The sequence below is a fragment of the Mustela nigripes genome, chromosome 3 (genome assembly GCF_022355385.1).
Source record: "Mustela nigripes isolate SB6536 chromosome 3, MUSNIG.SB6536, whole genome shotgun sequence".
Lineage (NCBI taxonomy): Eukaryota > Metazoa > Chordata > Mammalia > Carnivora > Mustelidae > Mustela > Mustela nigripes.
Genome location: NC_081559.1, coordinates 102,861,936 through 102,885,772, shown reverse-complemented (window position 1 = coordinate 102,885,772; position 23,837 = coordinate 102,861,936). Strand labels below are relative to the sequence as shown.

The 23,837-nt window shown below is 37.9% G+C and overlaps 1 protein-coding gene across 4 annotated transcripts in view; it reads right to left on the bottom strand.

Annotated features, from left to right (window-relative positions):
• EPB41L5 (erythrocyte membrane protein band 4.1 like 5) overlaps positions 1 to 23,837 on the bottom strand; it is a 141,261-nt gene that overhangs the window by 12,416 nt on the left and 105,008 nt on the right. For 3 of the 4 annotated variants that reach the window (XM_059394462.1, XM_059394464.1, XM_059394463.1), the window contains exons 18-22: positions 17,852 to 17,949; positions 10,866 to 10,994; positions 7,033 to 7,097; positions 2,652 to 2,742; positions 385 to 459 (exon numbers count right to left, since the gene is read on the bottom strand). In XM_059394462.1, coding sequence (XP_059250445.1) covers positions 385 to 459; positions 2,652 to 2,742; positions 7,033 to 7,097; positions 10,866 to 10,994; positions 17,852 to 17,949 — 458 coding nt within the window. The remainder of the gene's footprint in view (positions 1 to 384; positions 460 to 2,651; positions 2,743 to 7,032; positions 7,098 to 10,865; positions 10,995 to 17,851; positions 17,950 to 23,837) is intronic. The other variant, XM_059394466.1, reaches the window with a different exon arrangement.

Genomic DNA, 23,837 nt, shown 5'->3' with positions numbered 1-23,837 from the left:
TTGTATTATAATTTGGTCACAGTACCCAACACACACTATCTCCTATACTGCAGTAACAAGCCATACTTTCAGTGCCAACCACTCTTATGCTCTATGTCCTTATTGTTTCAAATTCTTTATCTTTATCCCCATATACTTCCTTACGTTACTTAATACAGTGTTGGATTACAAACAGGCTTACAGTAACATGTGGTTACTAAACAGTGACACATAAATTTAAACTGGTGAAATTTTAATAGAAAGGCAAGGCTAAGTGGTTACTGAAATATGACCTCTTAAATGAACAGTTTTACTATGTGGTTAAAAAGGCAAAAATTGGAATGTAGCAGGAGTATTTTTCAAAATAGAAATTCCTTTCCAACTTGCTGTTTTAAAGCCATTTACCTGAGGGGGGACTGTGTGGTCCATTAGATTCTCAGTTAGAGATAAAAGCAAGGCATCCAATTCATCTGTGGCATCCTATGAATGATAAAATATTTATAGCTGTTAATATTTATAGCTATTAAATGACTCATTAATCATCAAACTAAATTTTTTCCATATCCTCTCAACTTATAATTCTGACCCAGCCTTTGTTGGTGTTAACCTTTAAACAAACAGGGATGGATACTCGGAATCATGGTTATTATAGTGATTCCACTTTGCTTGGAGGGGAACCTAGACCAAAACGAGAAGTTAAGAAAGATAGTGTTATGGAGGGTACCTGGCTCAGTCAGTTAAGTGTCTGCCTTCAGCTTTGGTTATGATCTCAGGATCCTGGGACCGAGTCCCACACTGAGCTCCCTGCTCGGTGGCGAGTCTGCTTCTCCCTCTGCCTCTGGCCCTCTGCCCAACTTATGCCCTCTTTCTCTCAAATAAATAAAATCTTAAAAAAAAACAAAAAGCAGTGTTATGGGAATTTTCATAGTGCTACTCTTTTTGGTGAGACAAAACTCAGGTAGGGTTAAGACTACTCTGGCTTGGGGTGCCTAGGTGGCTCATTCGGTTAAGTGTCTGTCTGCCTTCAGCTCAGGTCATGATCCCAAGGTCCTGGGATGGAGCCCCACATCAGGCTCCCTGCTTCGTGGGAAGCCCTGCTTCTCCCTCTCCCTCCAACTGCTGCTCCCCCTTGCTTGTGTTCTCTCTCTCCCTCTCTGTCAAATAAATAATAAATAAAATCTTAAAAAAAAAAAAAAAAAGGACTGTTCTGCCTCTTAGCTCTTAGTAGACTGGAAGAGAGAGATAAAAGTTTCAGCACAGGAGACAGTAAGTAAAGAAGATGCCTAAATTCCGAAGACCTTTTTATCCAGAGGTACTGGTACTTCACTGTTTGAAACAGAGTACAATATGAACTTCCCCCATAAATATTAATCAATACTTTTTAAATAGTATTTGAAGCACCTAACGGAAGATGGGTCTCTGTATTACAGAAAAAGAGAGAGAGAGAGAAAGAGAAAGAAGGTAAGTCAGTAGGAATAATTTAAAGATAATAAAGATAAAATTCCAAACTGGAAATAGGAAAAGTAAGTATCTAGGGTGTAGTAAACATAACAAAAAAGGCCCTTCATTTATACAGTCCTATTTCCATCTATCTGTCTTCAGGCTGTGGTCAATCTCCTATTTATGTCTCAACATTCCACTTAATTTTAATCCCAGGTAGGAAAGAATTGTTCTAAAAAAAAAATTGTCTCTCCCTTCTCACATCTCCCTCCTCTTCTGCCACCACCTCCCACCTGTGACCTGAGTGCCCCCAAACAGCATGTATATATCTCTCCCATAATGTATTAAAATTCACTCTCTCAATGGAATGTAAGAGTCCATGTTTAGCCTTTGAATTTTTGAGACTAGCATGCTATCTGGTACATATTATAATATGCAATAAATCTCTGAATTAAATGACCTGCTCTGTTCTAAAAAAATTTCAGATTTCACTTAATTTTCAATGATCAAAGATGTCAATGTATCTTTTTAGGATTTTAATTAGCAGAAAGGAAGCTCCTGACTGAACATATTTTAAGTTGGATTTTTTTAAACCCAAAAGTCTGAAAAATTATACACCTAAATCTCAATTATAAGTCTTTGGATAGCAGGAATACGGGTGATTCCTAACTTCTTTTTATGAAATATTTGACAAATTACTACAGTTAATGCATTTATATGGTTAAAGAGCAAAATGGTAAATGTTCATTTATAAGGGTAATTTTTCATTTAACTTGTGAATTAAAACATTCAATGGGCAATGAACTAAATTTCTATGATTTCTGGACTGGTAAGGGCATGACCAGGAGCAGAAACGCAAGGGCTATGACGAGCTGGTTATACTACACAATGATAGGGTGCTGGTGTTTCAAGAAATCATTATTTATTTAGTGCCTACTATGTGTCATCTAGTGTTTGAGACATTAGGGAGGTATAGCCAGCATCAAAAAATGAAAAATACAAAGATTACCTAAAGCAAAAAGACCAACAACTAACAGAAAAACTGAAGAAGCCCTGAGATACTCTTGTGAAAGACTCTGACAATGGGAGTCTCTCCAGAGAACTGAAGCTCAATGCTTTTCTTATAGTTTAAGTTCTGGTGTCAGTCAGAAATCACCAACATCTGTGGTTATACCACAGGACTCAATTCAATATGGTCTTTGCAGAAACTTTCAAAGCCAAGTGTCCATTACCTTAAGAACAGAACCATTTGCTGCAGGTGTGGTATGCATCAGAGCAAGAGAATCTTCAGGGAAGGGCACATTATTCTCATTTAATACAGCACTGGAAGAAAAAGATAAACTCACATCATGGAGCACCTATATAGGCATAGGGAACATGTTCGAAGAAAGGACTTCAAAAAGAAGAGCAATAATTCATGTAGAGGAAGAAGAAATGACAATCTGTGAGGAGCATAACAGCAGTTAGTGTTGCATTCATATGTGAGACCCTTCTCCACCCACCATGTAACAGTTTTCATATCCACACCAGGTTCATTCACAGATGGATCAAAATGGTAGACTATTTTGCTTCTCTACTAAATCTCACTGAAAGTTCAGAAAAGATTTATTTTAAAAAGAAAAATACACAAACAAGATAGATCAAATTGAATGATTTTTAAAGGCTGTCATCAAATACATGAATGGGAAAGCTCAGTGGACTAAAAACTACCCAGAATACCTGAGATATTGGAGAATAGTCAGAAAACCATAGGAAGAAGCCACCATCTAATGACACAGGCTGGACACCCTACTGTAGAAGGCAGAAGCAATACCTAGAGTGGTCCAGAATACCTAGAGTGGTCCAGATAGTACAACAGGACTAGCCAGGTGAGAGGTATATGCCAGAGAATTTGTTACTAGGCCTGCCAGCAGGAATCACAACAGTGTCTAATCCCAGGTAAGAATAACAGGAACAGAAGCAGTTTCACAGATGGCTTCAACACCAGGGAGGAAACGGGGGGAATCTAGAGACAAAAGGCCATCATTCACCAAGGTAACACATCAAGTAGGAAATCCCAGTCTTTCCTAATACTGCTGAAAAGTGTGTAATTAGGAGCAGGTCCTGAAGCCTACAAGGAGAATAAGAAAAAATGAGAAATATATCCTAGATTGAAAAAGTGAGACATAATTAATGAGGTGGAAGCTAGGACCCATAACAATGAAGCAAAAAGAGGCAAAGAGATAAAAAATAAGAAGGGATAGCTATGAGAAACAGAAATGATCATTATGTTTCAACTAATGGATACCTGACATTCAAAAAGGTAATGGCTTATGATTTTCCGGAACTAAAAAAAGACCCATATACATCTTCAGATTGAAAGACCACCTTGAATACTAAAAATTTTTTTTTAAAAAACCTATTCTTAGACAGTAATGAAAATGCAGAACTTGACGAATAAGCAGTAAAATGTAAAAGAGAGAAAAAATAACTTTGTGCTTCAGAAAGAAGCAACAGCTCAGAGGAAAGGACTCAATATAAAAAAAAAATGAACAATAAAAGGAGTGTAATATTTCTTACAACAAATTCTCCCAACCCTTCAAGAAAAGATGTATGTATACAATTTAAACTTCTGTAAAAAACAGGAAGAAGGAGATGAAAAGCTTCTGCAGCCATTCTGCTCAGTCATGACCCAGCAATTTCACTCCCAGGTATACACCCTAAAAAAATCCTCACAACATGTATAAGGAAGAACATGCACAACACTAATTTGGAACAACACAACCCATTAATAAAAGAATGAATAAACTGTGACTGACTTATGTAGTTAAACATGTAGTTAAAATAAGGGAATATGGATTTTTTAAAAATTCAGATACATCAAAACAAAAAAACACTGAATTATACTTCCAATGGGTGAATCACACAGTATTTAAATTTTATCCCAATAAAGTTGTTAATACAAAAATAAATGATCTGAATAGATGTTTTTCCAAAGTAGAAAAGACATTCAACATTCATCAACTCAATCTCATTTTGGTAAATGAAAATCAAAACCACAATGAGACACACTTTATACTCTCTAGGATGGCTGTAATTTTAAACATGGAGAATAATGAGCATTGGAAAGGATGTGGAGAAACTGGTACCCACATACATTGCTGGTGGGAACTGAAACTGCTATAGCTGTTTTGGAAGACAGTTTGGCAATTCCTCAAAAAGTTAAACACAGAGTTACTACGTGATTAACTCAGCAATCACCCTCCTGGGTATATAGAGAATTGAAATCATGTCTACAAAAATTCTTGTATGTCAATGTTCATAGCATAGCATAACAGTCAAAGTGGGAACAACAGAAATGTCCATCAATTCTGTAAGGATAAACAAAATGTGGAATACCTAATACAATGGAATATTATTCAGCCCTAAAGAGAAGTACAAATACATGATACAGTATGGATCAACCATGAAAATATTATGTTAAATGAAAGTAGTCAGATATGAAAGCCCACATATTATGTGATTCCACTGATATGAACTGTCTATAGAGTAGGCAAATCTAATATATGGAGAGACTGCAATGGGTGTAATGTTTCTTTTAGAGGATATAGATATTATGGAATTAGACAGTGGTAATGGTACAAAACTCTGTCAGTATACTAAAAAGCACTGAATTGTATAAAGGGAAAACATGGTATGGGAATTACAACTCAATAAAAAAGATAAAGATGGTCTAAAATCAACTACAGCAAAATGTAGTATTGTATGATATTACAAAGCTTACAAGATATTACAAAGCTTGATATTTGGTAAATAGCCAATATATAATCTCTGTAGTTTCCTCTGTGCCTGAAATACTTCCTTTTTCAAAAGGGGGTACAGTAGGGGCACCTGGATGGCTCAATTTAGCAGCTGCCTTCAACTCAGATCATGATCCTAGGGTCCTGGGATTGAGCCCCAAAAAGGGCTCCCTGCCCAGCAGGGAGCCTACTTATCCCTCTGCTCCTCCTGCTTGTGCTCTCTCTAGTTCTCTCTCAAATAAATAAATAAAATTTATTAATTAAAAAAGGGGGTACAGTGATTTCTTAAAAGTGTTGTATGGCACAGGAACAAAACAGACAACAGAAAAGTAAAAGGTCCAGAAACAGACCCAAGTTTAAACAAGAATATATTTCAGGGGTGCCTGGGTGGCTGAGTGGGTTAAGCCTCTGCATTCAGCTCAGGTCATGATCTCAGGGTCCTCAGATTGATCTCCACATTAGGCTCTCTGCTTAGCAGGGAGCCTGCTTCCCCTCTCTCTGCCTGCCTCTCGGCCTACTCGTGATTTCTCTGTTAGAAATAAAAGAAAACAAAAGAAAAGAAAAGAAGAAAGAAAGAAAGAAAAGAAGGAAAGAAAGGGAAGAAAGAAAGAAAGAAACAAAGAAAGAAAATACATTTCAAGTCCTATGGGGAAACATAAACAGCCATTTAGAAAAGCAAATCCAGAAGTTGGAGTACATTCTAGGTTCTTTCCAGCTTTAAGAGGTCGATGAACTGGGCAGGCCTCTAACCCCACTATTCTCTTAATTGGAAAAAAAAAGGGGGGGGGGGCGCCTGGATGGCTCAGTGGGTTTAAGCCGCTGCCTTCGGCTCAGGTCATGATCCCAGAGTCCTGGGATCGAGTCCCGCATTGGGCTCTCTGCTCAGCAGGGAGCCTGCTTCCCCCCTCTCTCTCTCTGCCTGCCCCTCTGCCTACTTGTGATTTCTCTCTCTGTCAAATAAATAAATAAAATCTTTAAAAAAAAAAAAGAAAGAAAGAAAGAAAAAGAAAAAAAATTTTTTTGATGAAGTTCTAAAAGGCTCTAATAAAAATATTGTGGGCCAACTGATTTACTGAAATTAAAGAAAAAGTTACATTTTAATTCCAGTTTTACCCCGATCATCAATTAGCTTGTTTGCTGAATACTAACTATAAAGTTGTATATACAAAGCATGCTATATGCTTAAGGGCTATTTTGGTTACAGTATCTGGAACTGAGTATGATTAATCAGGAAATTCCTCACTGAATACATTCTGAATAACGGGAAGAGGAACAGCATTCATTCATTCAACAATGTTTAGCACTGACAAAGCAGAGAACACTGGATACACAGTGATGAAAAAACAAACTGGCACAGAGCAGGGGATAAAAGCCTAGCAAAGCAAATAAATGGCCTAATACTCATTAAAGAAAAGAGAAGCAGAAGGGACCTGGAGAGAACAGCAAATAAATTTACTCGAATAATGTGAGGGCCCATAATAAAAAAGTTTGTAAGAACAAGGCCACTGCGATAACAGGATGGCACTAGAATTAAGAGAAATAATATACATCCCACACCATGTATAAGATTAAAACTATCTTTAAAGATTGCTTTTGCTCTGCAGTTTGATTCAGTAAAAGAATGAGAATGTAGAGACACAAATTAGAAGTACCTCCAGATAATCTAAAACTAGGTAGTAAGCAGCCAAGTAATGGACAGAAGAGTGAATTCAAGCGATCTTTCAAATAGCCTGCAATTATGAGGTGATACACTGGAAAAGAGGAAACAGACCAAAAAAAGAAAAGTGAAGAGGAGAAAAACATCAATTTAATTCTGTCTAACCCAGAACTGTACCTGTTTGTGGAAGCATCCTGAACACTGGTGTTTTTATGACCTAATAAGCTATCTTCTCTTGTAACCTAAGAAAATGAAATCATAAAAAAATTATAAACATCTGTTGAGGATACTAAAGTCACAAGAAATTTATACTTCTTTCCAGTAAGAACGCAAATACCACTTTGCTTCAGTTCTAGAGGTAATCAATCATACCTTGTCCATGGAAATATCCATACTATACCTCTTACGGCCCCATCCCACATCCAAATTAATAATCCACGCTTCCACTTCAACAGCACACAAATTCACACCCTGTACTAGACAGCTCTCACTTAAATTTAAGATACCATGATGTGTTAGTCAATATGTACAGAATCCCAAAAGATTCAATGTCAGAATTTTTGGAATTTACATGATGAAAAGAAGAAAGAGATGTTAAGCAGTGTATTTGGCTTTTTATTTTTTCCTGAACACAAGGAATATGTTAAGAGGAAATTCTAAAATATTTTTCTGAAGGGATCATTTTTTTCCTTTAACTTTATTGCAGTATCATTTACATACAGTAAAACACACACATTTTTAATATAGGGTTTGATGAATTCTGAAAAATACAGAGGTGCATAACCAACGCCAAAGTCACCATGTGCAACATTTTCACTACCCCCACAACATTCCCTTCTGGCCAATGCAACCTCATCAAAAACCCTTACACATGGCAAACAGCGAGCATTATGTCCTATAGTTTAATGTAAATTGAATCATAATACCTACTTTTTTAGTGTCTATCTCTTTAGAATGACATGATGTGGGGTGCCTGGGTGGCTCAGAGGGTTAAGCCTCTGCCTTGGGCTCAGGTCATGATCTCAGGGTCTTGGGATCGAGCCCCACATCGGGCTCTCTGCTCAGCGGGGAGCCTGCTTCCTCCTCTCTCTGCCTGCCTCTCTGCCTACTTGTGATCTCTGTCTGTCAAATAAATAAATAAAATCTTTAAAAAAAAATACAATGATTTGATGTTTTTGAGATTTGCCCACGGTGCTGCATCTATCTATCACCTACCAATTTATGACTTTTTATGTGCTGAGAAATATTCCAATGAAAAGATATACCACAATTTGTTTATGTTTACCTGCTGATGGACACTTGGGTTGTCTCTAGTTTTTATCTATTTCAAATAATGCTGCTAAGAAGACTCGTGTACTATCATCTGTGTAAACCTATGTTTTTATTTCTCTTAGGTAAATACCTCAGAGTGGACCTGTGTAATCATGTGGGAAGTATATGTTTAAAACATCAACAAATTCTTCTTAAAGTGCTTATATAACATTTTATATTCTTACCAGCCATGTGCACTGCAGAAGCTCCAACACTGCCAACACAGGCATGGTCAGTTCTTAATACTGGCCATGAATGTGTTTTTCAACATGAAGTGCGACTAGCTGTAGATTTTTTTCACCAATGTCCTTTATTAGGCTTAAGAAGCTCCATTCTGGGGGCACCTGGGTGGCTCAGTGGGTTAAAGCCTCTGCCTTCGGCTCAGGTCATGATCCCAGGGTCCTGGGATTGAGCCCTGCTTTGGGCTCTTTGCTCAGCAGGAAGCCTGCTTCCTCCTCTCCCTCTGCCTGCCTCTCTGCCTACTTGTGATTTGTCTGTCAAATAAATAAATAAAATCTTAAAAAAAAAAAAAAGAAGAGAAGCTCTCTTCTGTTTCTAGTTTGCTGTGAGCATTTATCACAAATGGGTACTGATTTCTGTGAAATGCCTTTTCCATATGAATTGAGATAATTTACTTTTTTTTTTAAAGATTTTATTTATTTATTTGACAGACAGAGATCACAAGTAGGCAGAGAGGCAGGCAGAGAGAGAGAGAGGACGAAGCAGGCTCCCCACTGAGAGGAGAGCCCAATGTGGGGCTCGATCCCAGGACCCTGAAATCATGACCTGAGCTGAAGGCAGAGGCTTTAACCCACTGAGCCACCCAGGCGCCCCAAGATAATTTACTTTTTAATATGGAGAACTGTAGTGGTTTTTGAAGGATAAATCAACTTTTTTTCCTGAGGTAAATGCTACTTAGTCTATTTTGTTAAGGATTTTTGAATCTATGTACAAGAGGGGTATTGGTCTATGGTTTCTTTTCATATAAAATCTTTTTCTGGCTTTGGTACTAGGGTAATACTAGTATCAGTAAATGAGGTGGGAAGTGCTCCCTCCTCTTCTATTTTCTGAAAGAGTTAGTGTGGAACTCTTATTTCTTCCTTAAAAGCTCAATAGATTTCAACAATGAAGGCATCAGGTCCTTGATTTTTCTTCATGGGAAGGTTTCTAACTATAAAATGAAATCTCCTTATTTTAGGGTCATTCAAGTTATTTTTTTCTTGCTCAAGTCAAGAAAAATCCAAAACTGTAAATGAAATGTAAGGCAGTGACAACAATTACTACTGCTAATACAACATGCAGCTTCAACATTGGGGATTTCAACACTTAATTAAATGCTCTTTATGTTCCATGTCCTTTACATTATATTATCTTATCCTTGTAAACTACCGGTAGGTACTACCAATATCCTTTTTTTTTTTTAAGATTTTATTTATTTATTTGACAGAGAGAGATCACAGGCAGACAGAGAGGCAGGCAGAGAGAGAGTGGGAAGCAGGCTCCCTGCTGAGCAGAGAGCCCGATGCGGGACTCGATCCTAGGACCCCGAGATCATGACCTGAGCCAAAGGCAGCGGCTTAACCCACTGAGCCACCCAGGCGCCCCCCAATATCCTTTTTTAAACATAATTAAACTGAGGCTCAGAGAAACTAACTTGCCAACTCACAACACTAGTTTGTGGTAGACTAGAAATGGGGTTCAAATTCAAGTTGTTTGATTCCAGAGCCTGTACTGTCATATTTTACATTTACTTTTACAGGCAAATATTATGTCTTAGGTTTATACTCGTGGGGAGAGGATAGGTAACTAACGCATGAATAATATTCTGCAATTCATCTCAAGTTCCCTTTAAGGCTTGTGCTTGGGGACAGAGTGGATAAAGTGCATCTTCTCAACAACAGGGTATTTCAAAATTCTAGTTGATAATGTGATTTAGTGAGAAGGAATTCTGTTCTGATTTTACTATGGAGGGTAAGTCTGAAAGTTAGGGAGCACCAAGGAAAAACTGACTTTGGAGAAGATGGATGCCATAAACTTCATGGGGACTGGTCCTTCCCCACTGCATCCTTCACAATGCCACAGCCAACTCCTTCACCTTGTAACTGTCACTCTTGTGACACATAACTCTGCCAAACTGAGGGCAGATGGGTGGTGGGGAATAGCAGATTGCTAAAGAAAGACCTAAAACCACAGACTTAGTGTTGATAAGAAACTCAAAGTCATTACATTTTCTGGCTATAAAAGTGGCAAAGATTAGAGAATCACTTCTATAGGAATTTGACTTAAAAAGAAAAAAGAACTTCTTATGCCCTAGAGGGTCTTTACTTTCAACTTTTTATCCCATGACTGTCCCCTCTTAATCTAGCTTCTACTGAGACTCAGGAAGGCATTCTGCCATCTTGAGCATGTGTATGGGTACTACTCTCTATCTCTAATCACTAGCTAGGTCGTGTCTTTGGGTCTCTCTGCTGTTCTTTTCCCTTCATCAGGACTATCCCCATTAAAGACAGCTTACCATTATGGACACTGGGGAGGGTATGTGCTATGGTGAATACTGTGAAATGTGTCAGCCTGATGATTCACAGACCTATACCCTGGGGCAAATAATACATTATATGTTAATAAAAATAATTTTTAAAAAAAGAAAAAGAAAGAAAATAAATAATAAATAAATAAGTAAATAAATAAAGGCAGCTTACCTTATGCACTGCTTCTACCTGAGCCTTCAAAATATTACTCTTCAAGTCAGGAGGAACTCTTCTGGCATTCAATCCTGGGCTCTCAATGGCATTATTAAGACATTTCTCAGTCAACTTCACCACCTCCTCCTAGATATTAAAAATATACTGTAAGCAACTCTGATGTACTATAGTTACATGGAAATAGGAAAGGTGCCGATAAAAGTTCATATTCAGACAACCAGGAAATCACGTGTCTTAAATAGTCATGTCCTAGTCCAAGAATAGTCACCTCTTACATGCAGTTTCAAACTAAGGCACAATAGAGAATGATTTCATGAAATATGAATTGGTAGGGGTCTCAAGAAATCATCAAGTCCAATTTCCTGTCTTTAAAGCAACTGAATAACTTAACTACATCATTCAGGACAAATGCTTGAATGAAATTGTACATGGAAAACATGAGCGGTCTGCTGTAATTCAACTGATTTTAGGTTAGGCCCTACACAGGCTAATCACTGCAATTCTGGAGCTGTCACCAGTAGAAGATTTTGTTTAGAATTATGTTTCTTAGCCACAAACAGTCCCTCTCAAGTATAGACTACGAAAATAACAGAACAAAGCCCAAGTCCAGTCAGTGAAGGTCACAATGAAAACATTATAAATAAACCATTATGAAAAGCAATAAATGGAACGAAGCAAATTAAGAAGGTTAAGGGCTCCTGGATGGCTCACTTGGTTAAACATATGGCTCTTGATCTCATTTCTGATGGTGAGTTTAAGACCCATACTGGGCTCCGTGCTTGGCATGGAGCCTTCTTAAAAAAAAAAAGTACTTTAAATTATCTGCATTACAAATGATACTTAACTTGAGTGGCAACAACAACAACACTTTATCACTATACTTACTGTGCTTAATATTTAAGGCTGGTCTAAACAACAAACTCACTCTAAACATTTTCTTAGTCTTAGACACAGCTTTTGTTCCGTAAAACAGATTAGCTGCTATGTATGGGATTACACACTATGCTGTTCTTTCAGATTTGAAAGATTTAATTAATGTGCTTATTCTGATTTGGTGTTTCTCAGTGTGGTTTCCACACATCTGCCTGTGTGTGGAACCCTAAAATCTGAATGTTGAAGGAGCTTCCATATGTGTGATTCTAATACACATAAAACTAAGAACCAATGCTTTGGACTAAACTCGTGACTGCCTAGTCTTGAGAATGATTCCTATTAATTGCAGGAAGTCCCTAAAAAAAGTCCTTTAGTCCCTAAAAAAAGTTCCTTTTTTAATTATAGGTAGTTCATATGGTATAATCCAGCAATCCCACTTCTGGGCATATATTCAAAGGAAACAAAATTACAATTCTGAAGAGACTTCTGCCCTCCCATGTTCACTACCGTATTATGTGCAGTAGCCAAGATATGGAAACAACATAAACATCCATGGAAGGATGATGGATCAAAAATGTGGTGAATGTAAATGTTTATATAGAACATTATTGACCTTTAAAAACAAGGAAATCTTAGCATAGGGAGCATAGTCAAATATTGTAATGACTTTATACTGTGACAGTAACTACACTTATGGTGAGCATTTCATAATGCATGTAATTATAGAATCACTGCCATACATTTGAAACTAATGTAAGATTGCATGTCAACTATACTTCAATTTAAAAAAAGAAGGAAACTCTGCCATTTACAACAACATGGATCAAGCTGGAGGGCATTATGCTAAGTGAAACAAGTCAGAGAATGGCAAATACCGCATGGTATTACTTACATGTGCAAATTAATAAACAAAAAAAATCCAACTCAGAAACAGAAAGTAGAATGGTGGTTGCCATGGGTGGGGAATAGGTAAAGCCTGGTAAAAAGGTACAAATTTCCAGTTATAACATGAATTAAATTCTGAGGACCTAATATATAGCATGGTGGCTATAGCTAATCATCTGTTCCATATACTTGAAATTTGTTTAGAGAGTAGACCCTTTTGAGAATTTGGTGAGAATATATCTCACCAAAAGACAAAAGAAACCAAAAAGGTAACTATATGAGGTAACAGGTATATTAATTCAACTGTAGAAATCATTTCACAACGTATATGTGTATCAAATCATCGTGTTGTATTCCTTAAATATATTACAATTTTGTCAATTATATCTCGATAAAGAAAAATCATGGCTAATTCAAATACTTTTGACATTTGCTTTTCAGAGTCAGTTGTGTTTCAGAGTTGAAATTACTTGTTAATTGTTTATATTGACATTATAGGATTCTCAGAGCAACCTGCCTCTTGACATAAGCAGAGATTTCTTTTTCTGTTTTTATTCCAAACATAAACAAGAATTCAACACACAGGGGCATCTGGGTGGCTCAGTTGTAAAGCATTCTGCCTTTCGCTCAGGTCATGATCTCAGGGTCCTGGATTGAGGCCCATTATCAGGCTCCTGATCAGTGGGGAGCCAGCTTCTCCCTATCCAACTCCCCCATGCTTGTGTTCCCTCTCTCACTCTCTCAGTCATAAATAAATAAAAGTTTAAAAAAAAGTAATTAACACACATATCACACGTAAAAGTATAAATTGTTACCATCTTTCAATTTTTGCAAAAGCATAAAGGCTTTAAAATTGCCTGTACTTTAACCTACTACTTCCTTCCCAGGAAAATACTCAGATGATGGCAGATATTTATTTAGAAGGTTGTTTGTCACAGCACTGATGATGACAGTGAAAACTAGCAATAATCTAAACGTTCAACAGGTAACTGAGTAAATACAGTGATGACGCAAGTTAACTACTGCCTATAATATGTCCTCAAAATAAAGAACATCATTTATAATTGATTTGTTTTAAAACACAGTGTCAGGGCGCCTGGGTGTCTCAGTGGGTTAAGCCTCTGCCTTCGGCTCAGGTCATGATCTCAGGGTCCTGGGATCGAGCCCCGCATTGGTCTCTCTGCTCAGCAGGGAGCCTGCTTCTTCCTCTCTCTCTGCCTGCCTCTCTGCCTACTTGTGGTCTCTGTCCGTCAAATAAATAAATAAAATCTTTAAAAAAAATGTTAACTGTAGTTATCTCTTAGTAGTGAATAATGAAGATTTAAAATTTCCTACTTCTTTAAATCTATTTTCTACAATTACGATGTATGAGTACATAAAAAAATTACTGAAATACAAGTTGAGTTTAACAGCTTTAAAATATTTTCACTTTATTTTATTATAGCACATAATTTCAGTGTCAGCCAGTTACTATGCTGCTGATATGACTGTCTTGAATGCCCAAAATGTGGCAAACAGATGACCAAAAGCATTAAAAGGACACCCTGATTCCTAAATACCCCAAATGAGACCTGAACTGAAATGACTTATGGCTACTCCAACTCTAATGGAGAGTAGTCCTGGCTGTCAGAGTCAGCTTACAGGAGAACTTAGGTGAGAGGTGTTATAGTTGATCTGAAGTTTGCCTACGTTCCAGGCAGAATGCCACCAGATGCAGACCTGCACTCTTAAAACAATCTTGACTGGGAAATGTGAACATCTATCAGAAGGGCACTTAGTCAAACAACCAAGGTGAATAGTGTAAACAGTAAAATCTACAAGAAACAGGGTACATTCTTATAAGAGGTCCTAATTTTGAGAGATCCAACACTGAAATGATTGGATTAAAAAATATTTACATGAACCTTTTAACCAAAGTAAAGTTCTTTTTAGTACCTTGGAGAGATTCAATGAGTTGTTTTAAGGTTGGTGATGGTTCATTCTTTTTTTGAGTCATGGACCCTTTTGAGAATTTAACAAAATAAGGATCTACTTTTCAGAAAAAATATATAAATGAATCAATGACAAGTATATGTATTCAAGGGGCACCTGGGTGGCTCAGTCAGTTAACTATCTGCCTTCAGCTCTGGTCTTAATCTCAGGGTCCTGGGATAAAGTCCTGCATTGGGCTCCCTGCTCCTCAGAGAGAGGGTCTGCTTTTCCCTCTCCCTCTGCCTGCTGCTCTACTTACTTGTGCTGTCAAATAAATAAACAAAATCTTAAAAAAAATAACAAAGAATATATACTCAATTTCAGAGTTTAAGGCCCTCCTCATAATTATTCATGAATAGATCCATGATCTGCAAGTTAAGAATTCTGCTTTAGAAGATTAGTTTACCTTATATTGTTACTAAATACACACAAAGGTGTATATTTATTTATTTATTTTTTATTATTTATTTATTTATTTATTTATTTATTTTATTTATTTATTAGAGAGAGCAGGAGCAAGATGAGGGGCAGAGGGAGAAGTAGACTCCCCACTGAGCAGGGAGCCCGATACAGGGCTCAATCCCAGGACCCTGAGATCATGACCTGAGCCCAAGCCAGATGCCTGACAGACTGAACCACCCAGGTGCCCCTCATTAGTTTATCTTATAAAAAAGTAAACAGCAAACACGTTGGTAGAGCTGAATCAACAGTGTATTGGAAATCAAATGACTGCATCAATCCGGGGTAACACAGGTCTCACATGGCATGAGATCCCTCTAAAATGGGTTCTAAAGACATGAATTTGAAGTCAGCTCTACTGCCAGTAGTGCTAGTCTGAACCTAACATGGCTTAAAGCTTCTTAGTAATACAATTCTTAGAGCTGATCATCCAAAACTAATACTTTGCTTTAGAACAATATATTTTATTTACAAGTTTTTCATCCTAAAATTACTTTAGTTAGTAAAGCTGATTATTCAGATTAATTTGTATTCCCCAAGCAAACATGAACTATTGATTATAGAGGTAGAGAAATCAGACTGGATTAAAAATGTGTCATATAAATAAAATATGAATCAACTTTTATACAACACTCTAGTTCTAAAGACATATGGTAAGGTGATCAGATGTCTCCTAGTTTTTAGTACAACACTGAGGTCTTGTTGTTCCTGCCTGCCATTGAATAAGCTCTCATTAAATATTAGCTAATATTTCTCCTAGCTATGTGAACCCCAGACTGTTTCTTGATGGAACACTGTCCTTTACCTAAAAGCCACTCTTAACACTCCCTTTCCTACACTGAACCCCCCTACACACTCCTCTTTTTTCAAGGCTTCAAGAATAACTGAATAGGTCCTCTGCTTTGGAGCCTCAGTTATATTATAACGAGACATGCAGGGAATTTTACAAAAGAAACACGTCGATGAACTCCCTTCCAGTGTAACAATCACTCCTCTTCCCCCACCCTATGCCCACCAAGATTCACCAGTCACATTCTCCTTTAGGATTATTCCAGTCCTCCATTACATTTTTCCCTCATTAGTTTCTAACCATCTAAAACTTCCATCTAAAGCTTTCAATTAACTCTTTTGCTTCTGACCCCGTATTCCTCTACTTACAGAGATAGTAAAACAACTGAGAATATGAAACCAAACACACAAATACAATTGAAAAATATTGAGGGGTCATGAAAATGAAAGTCAGCATGCCTGGGTGGCTCGTTGGCTAAGTGTCTGCCTTGGGCTCAGGTCCTGGGATCAAGTTCTACACCAGGCTCCTTGCTCAGCAGGGAGCTGCTTCTCCCTCTGCCTGCCACTTCCCTGCTTGTGCTATTTCACTCTCTCTGACAAATAACTAAAATCTTAAAAAAAGAAAATCAAAGTCTGAAATTTAATCAGCTTCTAAAAGACATTTCTAAGCAAAAACATATTAGAAAAAGAAAAAAAAAAAAACCTCGATTCAAAAGGATAGTTTGAAAAATGGCAAGAAAGAAGAGAATCACTCTTTACATCACACTGGCCTCCGAAGAAATTCCAGTTAGTTATCCAAGGATGAAACAACACTGCAAACCAGCTGGTCCCCTTTCCTCTTTAAAATCAAAACAAAATTCATTCAACATATCCATGTTGGGGCGCCTGGGTGGCTCAGTGGGTTAAGCCGCTGCCTTCGGCTCAGGTCATGATCTCAGCGTCCTGGGATCGAGTCCCGCATCGGGCTCTCTGCTCAGCAGGGAGCCTGCTTCCTTCTCTCTCTCTCTCTCTCTCTGCCTGCCTCTCAGTGTACTTGTAATTTCTCTCTGTCAAATAAATAAATAAAATCTTAAAAAAAAAAAAAAAAAAAAAACATATCCATGTTATCTGTTGTCTATATATAGGGGGAAAAAAAGGGTGTCTCTAGATCATTATCTAAAATTTACTCTTCCACTTAGTAGGGACATCTAGTAGCAGATTAAAATGAATTATTTTTATCTCATTCTATTTACTTTAATTATTCCTTTAAGCTATTTAAGAAAAATTTTAAATTACACTCAAGCAATTAATTGAAGTTTAATTGGTTAAATTGGTATGCACCCCCCCCACACCCCACACCTAAAATTCGAAGGGCACAGGGTGGTGAAAGTTATGAAGGACAAAGCTGAAGCATCTCAAGTTCCATTCTCTTCCTATTTATATGACAGAGCAGCTACTTTTCAAACCCTTCTGCAATTTTATTTTTATTTATTTGAGTGAGAGAGAGATAGAGAGTGTGCACACGGGGCATGGAGGCAGAGGCAAGGGACTGGGGCAGAGGAGAGAATCTCAAGCAGACTCCCCACTTAGTGCAGGGTTGATCCCAGGACTCTGAGATCATGACCTGAGCTGAAACCACGAGTCAGATGCTCAACGAACTGAGCCACCCAATTGTCTCAAATCCTTTTGTAATTTTAAAAAAGCTGTCATCTTCAACTACATCAGTACCTATTGAACAGAATTAGAAAAAGAATGGGCTAAATCAAAACAGTAAGTTTAAAACAGCCACAACTCTTTGCATACCTATTGGAAAACACTCAGGAGATGACCTCACAGTTCCTATCACTGCCCGAATTTCCTCCTTTCCTCCCGAACATCCAAGAATTGTGCCTTTGAAATATGTTTGAAAGAAGTCAGCACACATACATTCCCCAGAAAAATAAAAGAGAAAGTATCAGCTTTGGAAAAAGCAGGGATTTCTAGGAGGTCTGGAGATGTGTGCAGGTATATGAAGGAGAAATGAATACCTGGTTGTTGATGTTGACATCAACGTTGGGACGAGAAGTTGGCAATGGACTGCTTTCCACTTCAAGGTGTTTGAGCTTCTGTGAATCCTCTTTTAATGCTGGAAAAAAAATGGCAACATGGCCTCTTAGTCTGCCAGGCTGTCACAGCTGTGTGAGGGCATATACTTACGTTTTGTTTTTCCAATACCAGTTACCAACAATTAAATGGAATAACCTGGAATTCTGTAGAAAATAAATATATTTTCTTTCTACAACCAGATAACTATTAATTTAAGAGTTAACCTACATTACAGGAATATTGCCTTGTATCTATACCATATGTAGAAAGCCACTAGGTATGGAATCTCAATAGCATGTTTGGTTAAGAAGGCTTACTAGCCAAAAGATACCAAGAAAAGGCAGAGAACACCTGTGACACCATCCTTCCATAACCACAATACAAGCAAGCTCCTCCTTGCTGCTGCCCCTCGGAACAATTTGTTACTTAAACTGTAACCCCTGGAGGATTTTACTAGTTACCAAGCACATTTAGATATGGCCTTAAGAAATACATATACTGGAAACAGGTCTTTGGGGAGAAGGACGATATACGACCCTGAAGCTGGGCAGCTGGGGATGCCCAGCTCGCTCAGGGCGGAAGGCCGCCCCTTCACACAAGCCCTGCAGCCGGGACGCCTGGCCTGCCCAGGGTGGAGCGGAGCGCCACCTACTTCAGGGAAGCCGAGCACCCAGGAACGCCCGGTCAGCTCAGGGTGGAACGAAAACCGCCTGCTTCCCTTATCCGTTATCGCTCCTTTCTCTTCCCAGAAGCAGGTTGTTAGTTAGATGAGTCCTTTGAATGTGCTTGTTTAACTATAAACTTTATCCTCCTTCTTGCTTGTCTGCAAGGCGGGATTAACGTTTGACCTTCATCAATCCTTCTGTTGGCTATTGTTTTCTATCCAATAAAAGTGAGACTGTGGAGTTGCTCGTGGCAGCAGTCCTTTTCAACTGTTGTCCCCTGCTTCTAGTCTTTTGCAGCTGACTTGTTTGTGCCTAATTCTTCTCTAGTCACTGACTGGAAGTGGCACCTCCTGCCAAACTTTAGTACTTTGCCACTTTCTTTCCTTGACCTTAACTATATACACTGCCTAAAACTACACTTCTGTGGAGCAAACAGATTAAGAACATACATTATTCATTAACTGATTCACCAGAGTATGTATTGAAACACAAGGTATTTCAAAGATGTTTCAAAAGGCTTGCAGGACAAGCCTTTTGTCTTATGTTCTGCCCAGCTGCAAAACACATTACAAATAAATTTCTCTAACCATTGAAAAGATAATATATTAAACACAGTTCAGCTTTAAATGAACTTTATTTAAAAATAATTAACCACTCTAGGGGCGCCTAGGTGGCGCAGTAGGTGGCACAGTAGGTTAAGTGTATGCCTTTGGGTCATATCATGATCCTGGGGTTCTGGGATCAAGCCCTGCATTGGGCTCTCCTCCGGGGGAGCCTGCTTCTCCCTCTCCATCTGCCCTTCCCCTTTCTTATTCTCTTTCTCAAATAAATAAAATATTTTTAATTTATTAAATAAATAAAAACTTTTTAGAAAGATTATATTTATTTATTTGAGAGACAGAGAACAAGTGGAGGGAGGAATAAGGAACAAGAAGGATAGGCAGCCTCCCCACGGAGCAGGGAGCCCAATGTGGGACTTGATCCCAGGACCCTGGGATCATGACCTGAGCCAAAGGCAGATGCTTAGCCAACTGAGCCACCCAGGTACTCAATAAATAAAATCTTGGGAAAAAAAATTAACCACTCTAATAATCTTGCCACGCAGGGATGATTTGGTAGGAGTTTAAGTTTTTACACTGTTACTTGACCCAAAAAAAGCTGTTGAATGCGTAGTAATTCCTATTTAACCCAGTAAAAGGGAGGAAAACACTATGAAATCATTTGCTCCTTTTTAAAATCAAATAAGATAAAAAAGATCTTATAAAAGTATCCATTAATTAACTCAGTGGATCCCTCTCTTGGCTACACATTATAATCAGATGGGGAGGTTTTAAGGAATACTGATTCCTAGAGCTGATCCTAGAACCATGATAACAGAACTTCCAGAGGTAGTTTTCTGTTACTGGTAGTTCTTAAAACTTTCCAGGTAATTTTAATGTACAAAACTGAGAATCACAAATTCAACACTGATCTTCACAAAATCTTTCCTACTTGTTTACATACCTTTTTTTAAGAGAGGAGGAAGGAGGGGCAGAGAGAGAATGTTAAGCAGGCTCCACACCCAGTGTGGAGCTCAATCTCAAGTGAGATTAGGACCGGAGTCGAAATCAAGAGACAATGAACAAACTGAGCCATCTAGGTGCCTCCATTTACATTCTTAATTTATATCTCCTGGGTTTTTTTTTTTTTTCTCCTGGTTTTCTTAACGCTTCAAATTATGCAATACTAAATTTTAACATGATGATGTTGAGACCACAAATACTTTATCTTATGCCAATAAATACTCCAAAACTTAAAATCTAAAAATATTGGGTTAGGGGCATTTTCTGGTTAAAATAAAGCTTCCTGTGCTACTTCTGTTTGGCTGAGGAAAATCCTAAAATAACAGGATAAGCTATTTTTTTAAAGTTACTATTTATAACAACTTACCCATGTGAATCAGGATTTTGACATAATAGCCAAAAGAAAATACAAAATAAATTGGACACCAGGATTCTAAGACCTTAATTCTTAATAGCAAAACACTCTATTTTCACTGAATGACTTTGAACAAATGTTATAAATCTGACTCAGTAAATCTTATTAATGAAACCTCCACACTACACAATAATTTCTTCTGCCACAACTTTAATATCATTTAAGCTCTGCTTGAGTACCTTCTGTAATGAGGTGCTCACTTACTATCAGGTATCTACTTCCAATACATGGCAGAGAGATTTTTAAGTCTCCTCTATACTGATTCTAAACCTGCTTCCCTATCCTTTGAAGTTGCTGATCCAAGATTCACCAATAAAGCATCATAAAATAAATTCTTTGATATATCAGAGAGTTATTTAAAGAGTTATTACATCTTACTTGCTCCTTTATTTTCTAGGCATCTTCCTAAGTTCATTCTAGCATGTTCTCCCAAACCAAAACAATTTCCTGGAAAGCATACACTAAATAAATGCAATTTGCCAACACTATGCTATGGCATCACTGAAAGAGAGGAAAAATTGTTTTTTGCATTTGTATAATGGAATCAAAATGGAATGTATATATAAAATCAATACTGCCACCTCTATAAAAAAGATTATTTTATTTTTAACCCTGGAAACACTCTGTATTAACCTAGTTCTGCTTCTGGCTAAGAACATTTCCTTCACTTTCTATTTGTATTGATTACTTAAGGAACAAAGGAATACATTTTTAAAGCCAATTACCAGTAGTACTGAAACATGTCCTATTAACCTGAAGCACGGAGTAACTTTTCATTAACACTTTCTATTCTAAATTACTACATACTACTGCTATACTCTATGCTTTTCAGAGACCATAGTGTACTTACTGGCAGTTCCCTGTAAGTTGTTTAAAGATGGTGTCTGACTTTAGTGATAGAAATCAAAATTGGCGGGACGCCTGGGTGGCTCAGTGGATTAAAGCCTCTGCCTTTGACTCAGGTCATGATCTCAGGGTCTTGGGATCAAGACCTGCTTTGCGCTCTCTGCTCAACAGGGAGCCTACTTTCTCCTCTCTCTCTCTTTCTGCCTGCCTTTCTGCCTACTTGTGATCTCTGCCTGTCAAATAAATAAATAAAATCTTTAAAAAAAAATCAAAATTGGGAATAGCCACATAAATGAGGTGCTTTTAAATGAACACATATTACACCGAGATTCAATAGAAAGCCCCTATATTTAAAGGCAGTTTATGCTTTATTGCCAAACCAAATTCACAAATACATAGAAATTTTCAATATGCAATTTACGATTCCCTTTCAATCTTTTTTCTTATTAATTTTTTTATTTTTTTATAAACATATCATGTATTTTTAGCCCCAGGGGTACAGGTCTGTGAATCGCCAGGTTTACACACTTCACAGCACTCACCACAGCACACACCCCCACCAATGTCCATAACCCCACCACCCTCTCCTGACCCCCCTCCCCCCAGCAACCCTCAGTCTGTTCTGCGAGATTAAGAGTCTTTTATGGTTTGTCTCCCTCCTGACCCCATCTTGTTTCATTTATTCTTTTCCTACCCCCCAAACCCCCCACATTGCATCTCCACTTCCTCATATCAGGAAGATCATATGATAGTTGTCTTTCTCCAATTTACTTACTTCGCTAAGCATAATACCCTCTAGTTCCATCTACGTTGTCGCAAATGGCAAGATTTCTTTTGATGGCTGATAGTAGTCCATTGTGTAAATACACCGCTCTTCTTTGTCCATTCATCTGTTGATGGACATCTAGGTTCTTTCCATGGTTTGGCTATTGCAGACATTGCTGCTATAAACATTCGAGTACACATGTCCCTTTGGATCACTACGTTTGTTATCTTTAGGGTAAATACCCAGTAGTGCAATTGCTAGGTCATAGGGTAGCTCTTTTTGAGGAACATCCATACTGTTTTCCAGAGTGGCTGCACCAGCTTGCATTCCCACCAACAGTGTAGGAAGGCTCCCCTTTCTCCGCATCCTCGCCAGCATCTGTCATTTCCTGACTTGTTAATTTTAGCCATTCTGATTGGTGTGAGGTGGTATCTCATTGTGGTTTTGATCTGATATGTTGTTTGCGAATATCTTCTCCCATTCTGTCAGCTGTCTTTCGGTTTTGTTAACTGTTTCCTTTGCTGTGCAAAAGCTTTTAATCTTGATGAAATTCCAATAGTTCATTTTTGCCCTTGCTTCCCTTGCCTTTGGTGATGTTCCTAGGAAGACGTTGCTGTGGCTGAGGCCCAAGAGGCTGCTGCCTGTGTTCTCCTCAAGGATTTTGATGGATTCCTTTCTCACATTCAGGTCCTTGGTCGATTTTGAGTCTATTTTCGTGTGTGGTGTAAGGAAATGGTCCAATTTCATTTTTCTGCATGTGGCTGTCCAATTTTCCCAGCACCATTTGTTGAACAGACTTTTTTCCACTGGATATTCTTTCCTGCTTTGTTGAAGATTTGTTGACCACAGAGTTGAGGGTCTATTTCTGGGCTCTCTATTCTGTTCCATTGATCTATGTGTCTGTTTTTGTGCCAGTACCATACTATCTTGATGATGACGGCTTTGTAATAGAGCTTGAAGTCCGGGATTGTGATGCCACCAACTTTGGCTTTTTCAATATTCCTTTGGCATTTGAGGTCTTTCTGGTTCCATATAAATTTTAGGATTATTTGTTCTATTTCTTTGAAAAAAATGGATGGGATTTTGATAGGGATTGCATTAAATGTGTAAATTGCTTTCAACATTTTGAGGAACCTCCATGTTGTTTTCCAGAGTGGTTGCACCAGCTTGCATTCCCACCAACAGTGTAGGAGGGTTCCCCTTTCTCCGCATCCTCGCCAGCATTTGTCATTTCCTGACTTGTTAATTGTGTAAATTGCTTTAGGTAGCATAGACATTTTCACAATATTTGTTCTTCCAATCCATGAGCATGGAAAATTTTTCCATTTCTTTGTGTCTTCCTCAATTTCTTTCATGAGTACAGATAGCTTTCTGAGTATAGATTCTTTGCCTCCTTGGTTAGGTTTATTCCTAGGTATCTTATGGTTTTGGGTGCATTTGTAAATGCGATTGACTCCTTAATTTCTCTTTCTTCTGTCTTGGTGGTGGTATAAAAAAAAATTCAACTGATTTTTGTGCATTGATTTTATATCCTGACACTTTACTGAATTCCTGTACAAATTCTAGCAATTTTGGAGTGGAGTCTTTTGGGTTTTCCACATATAGTATCATATCTGCAAAGAGTGATAGTTTGACTTCTTCTTTGCCGATTTGGATGCCTTTAATTTCTTTTTG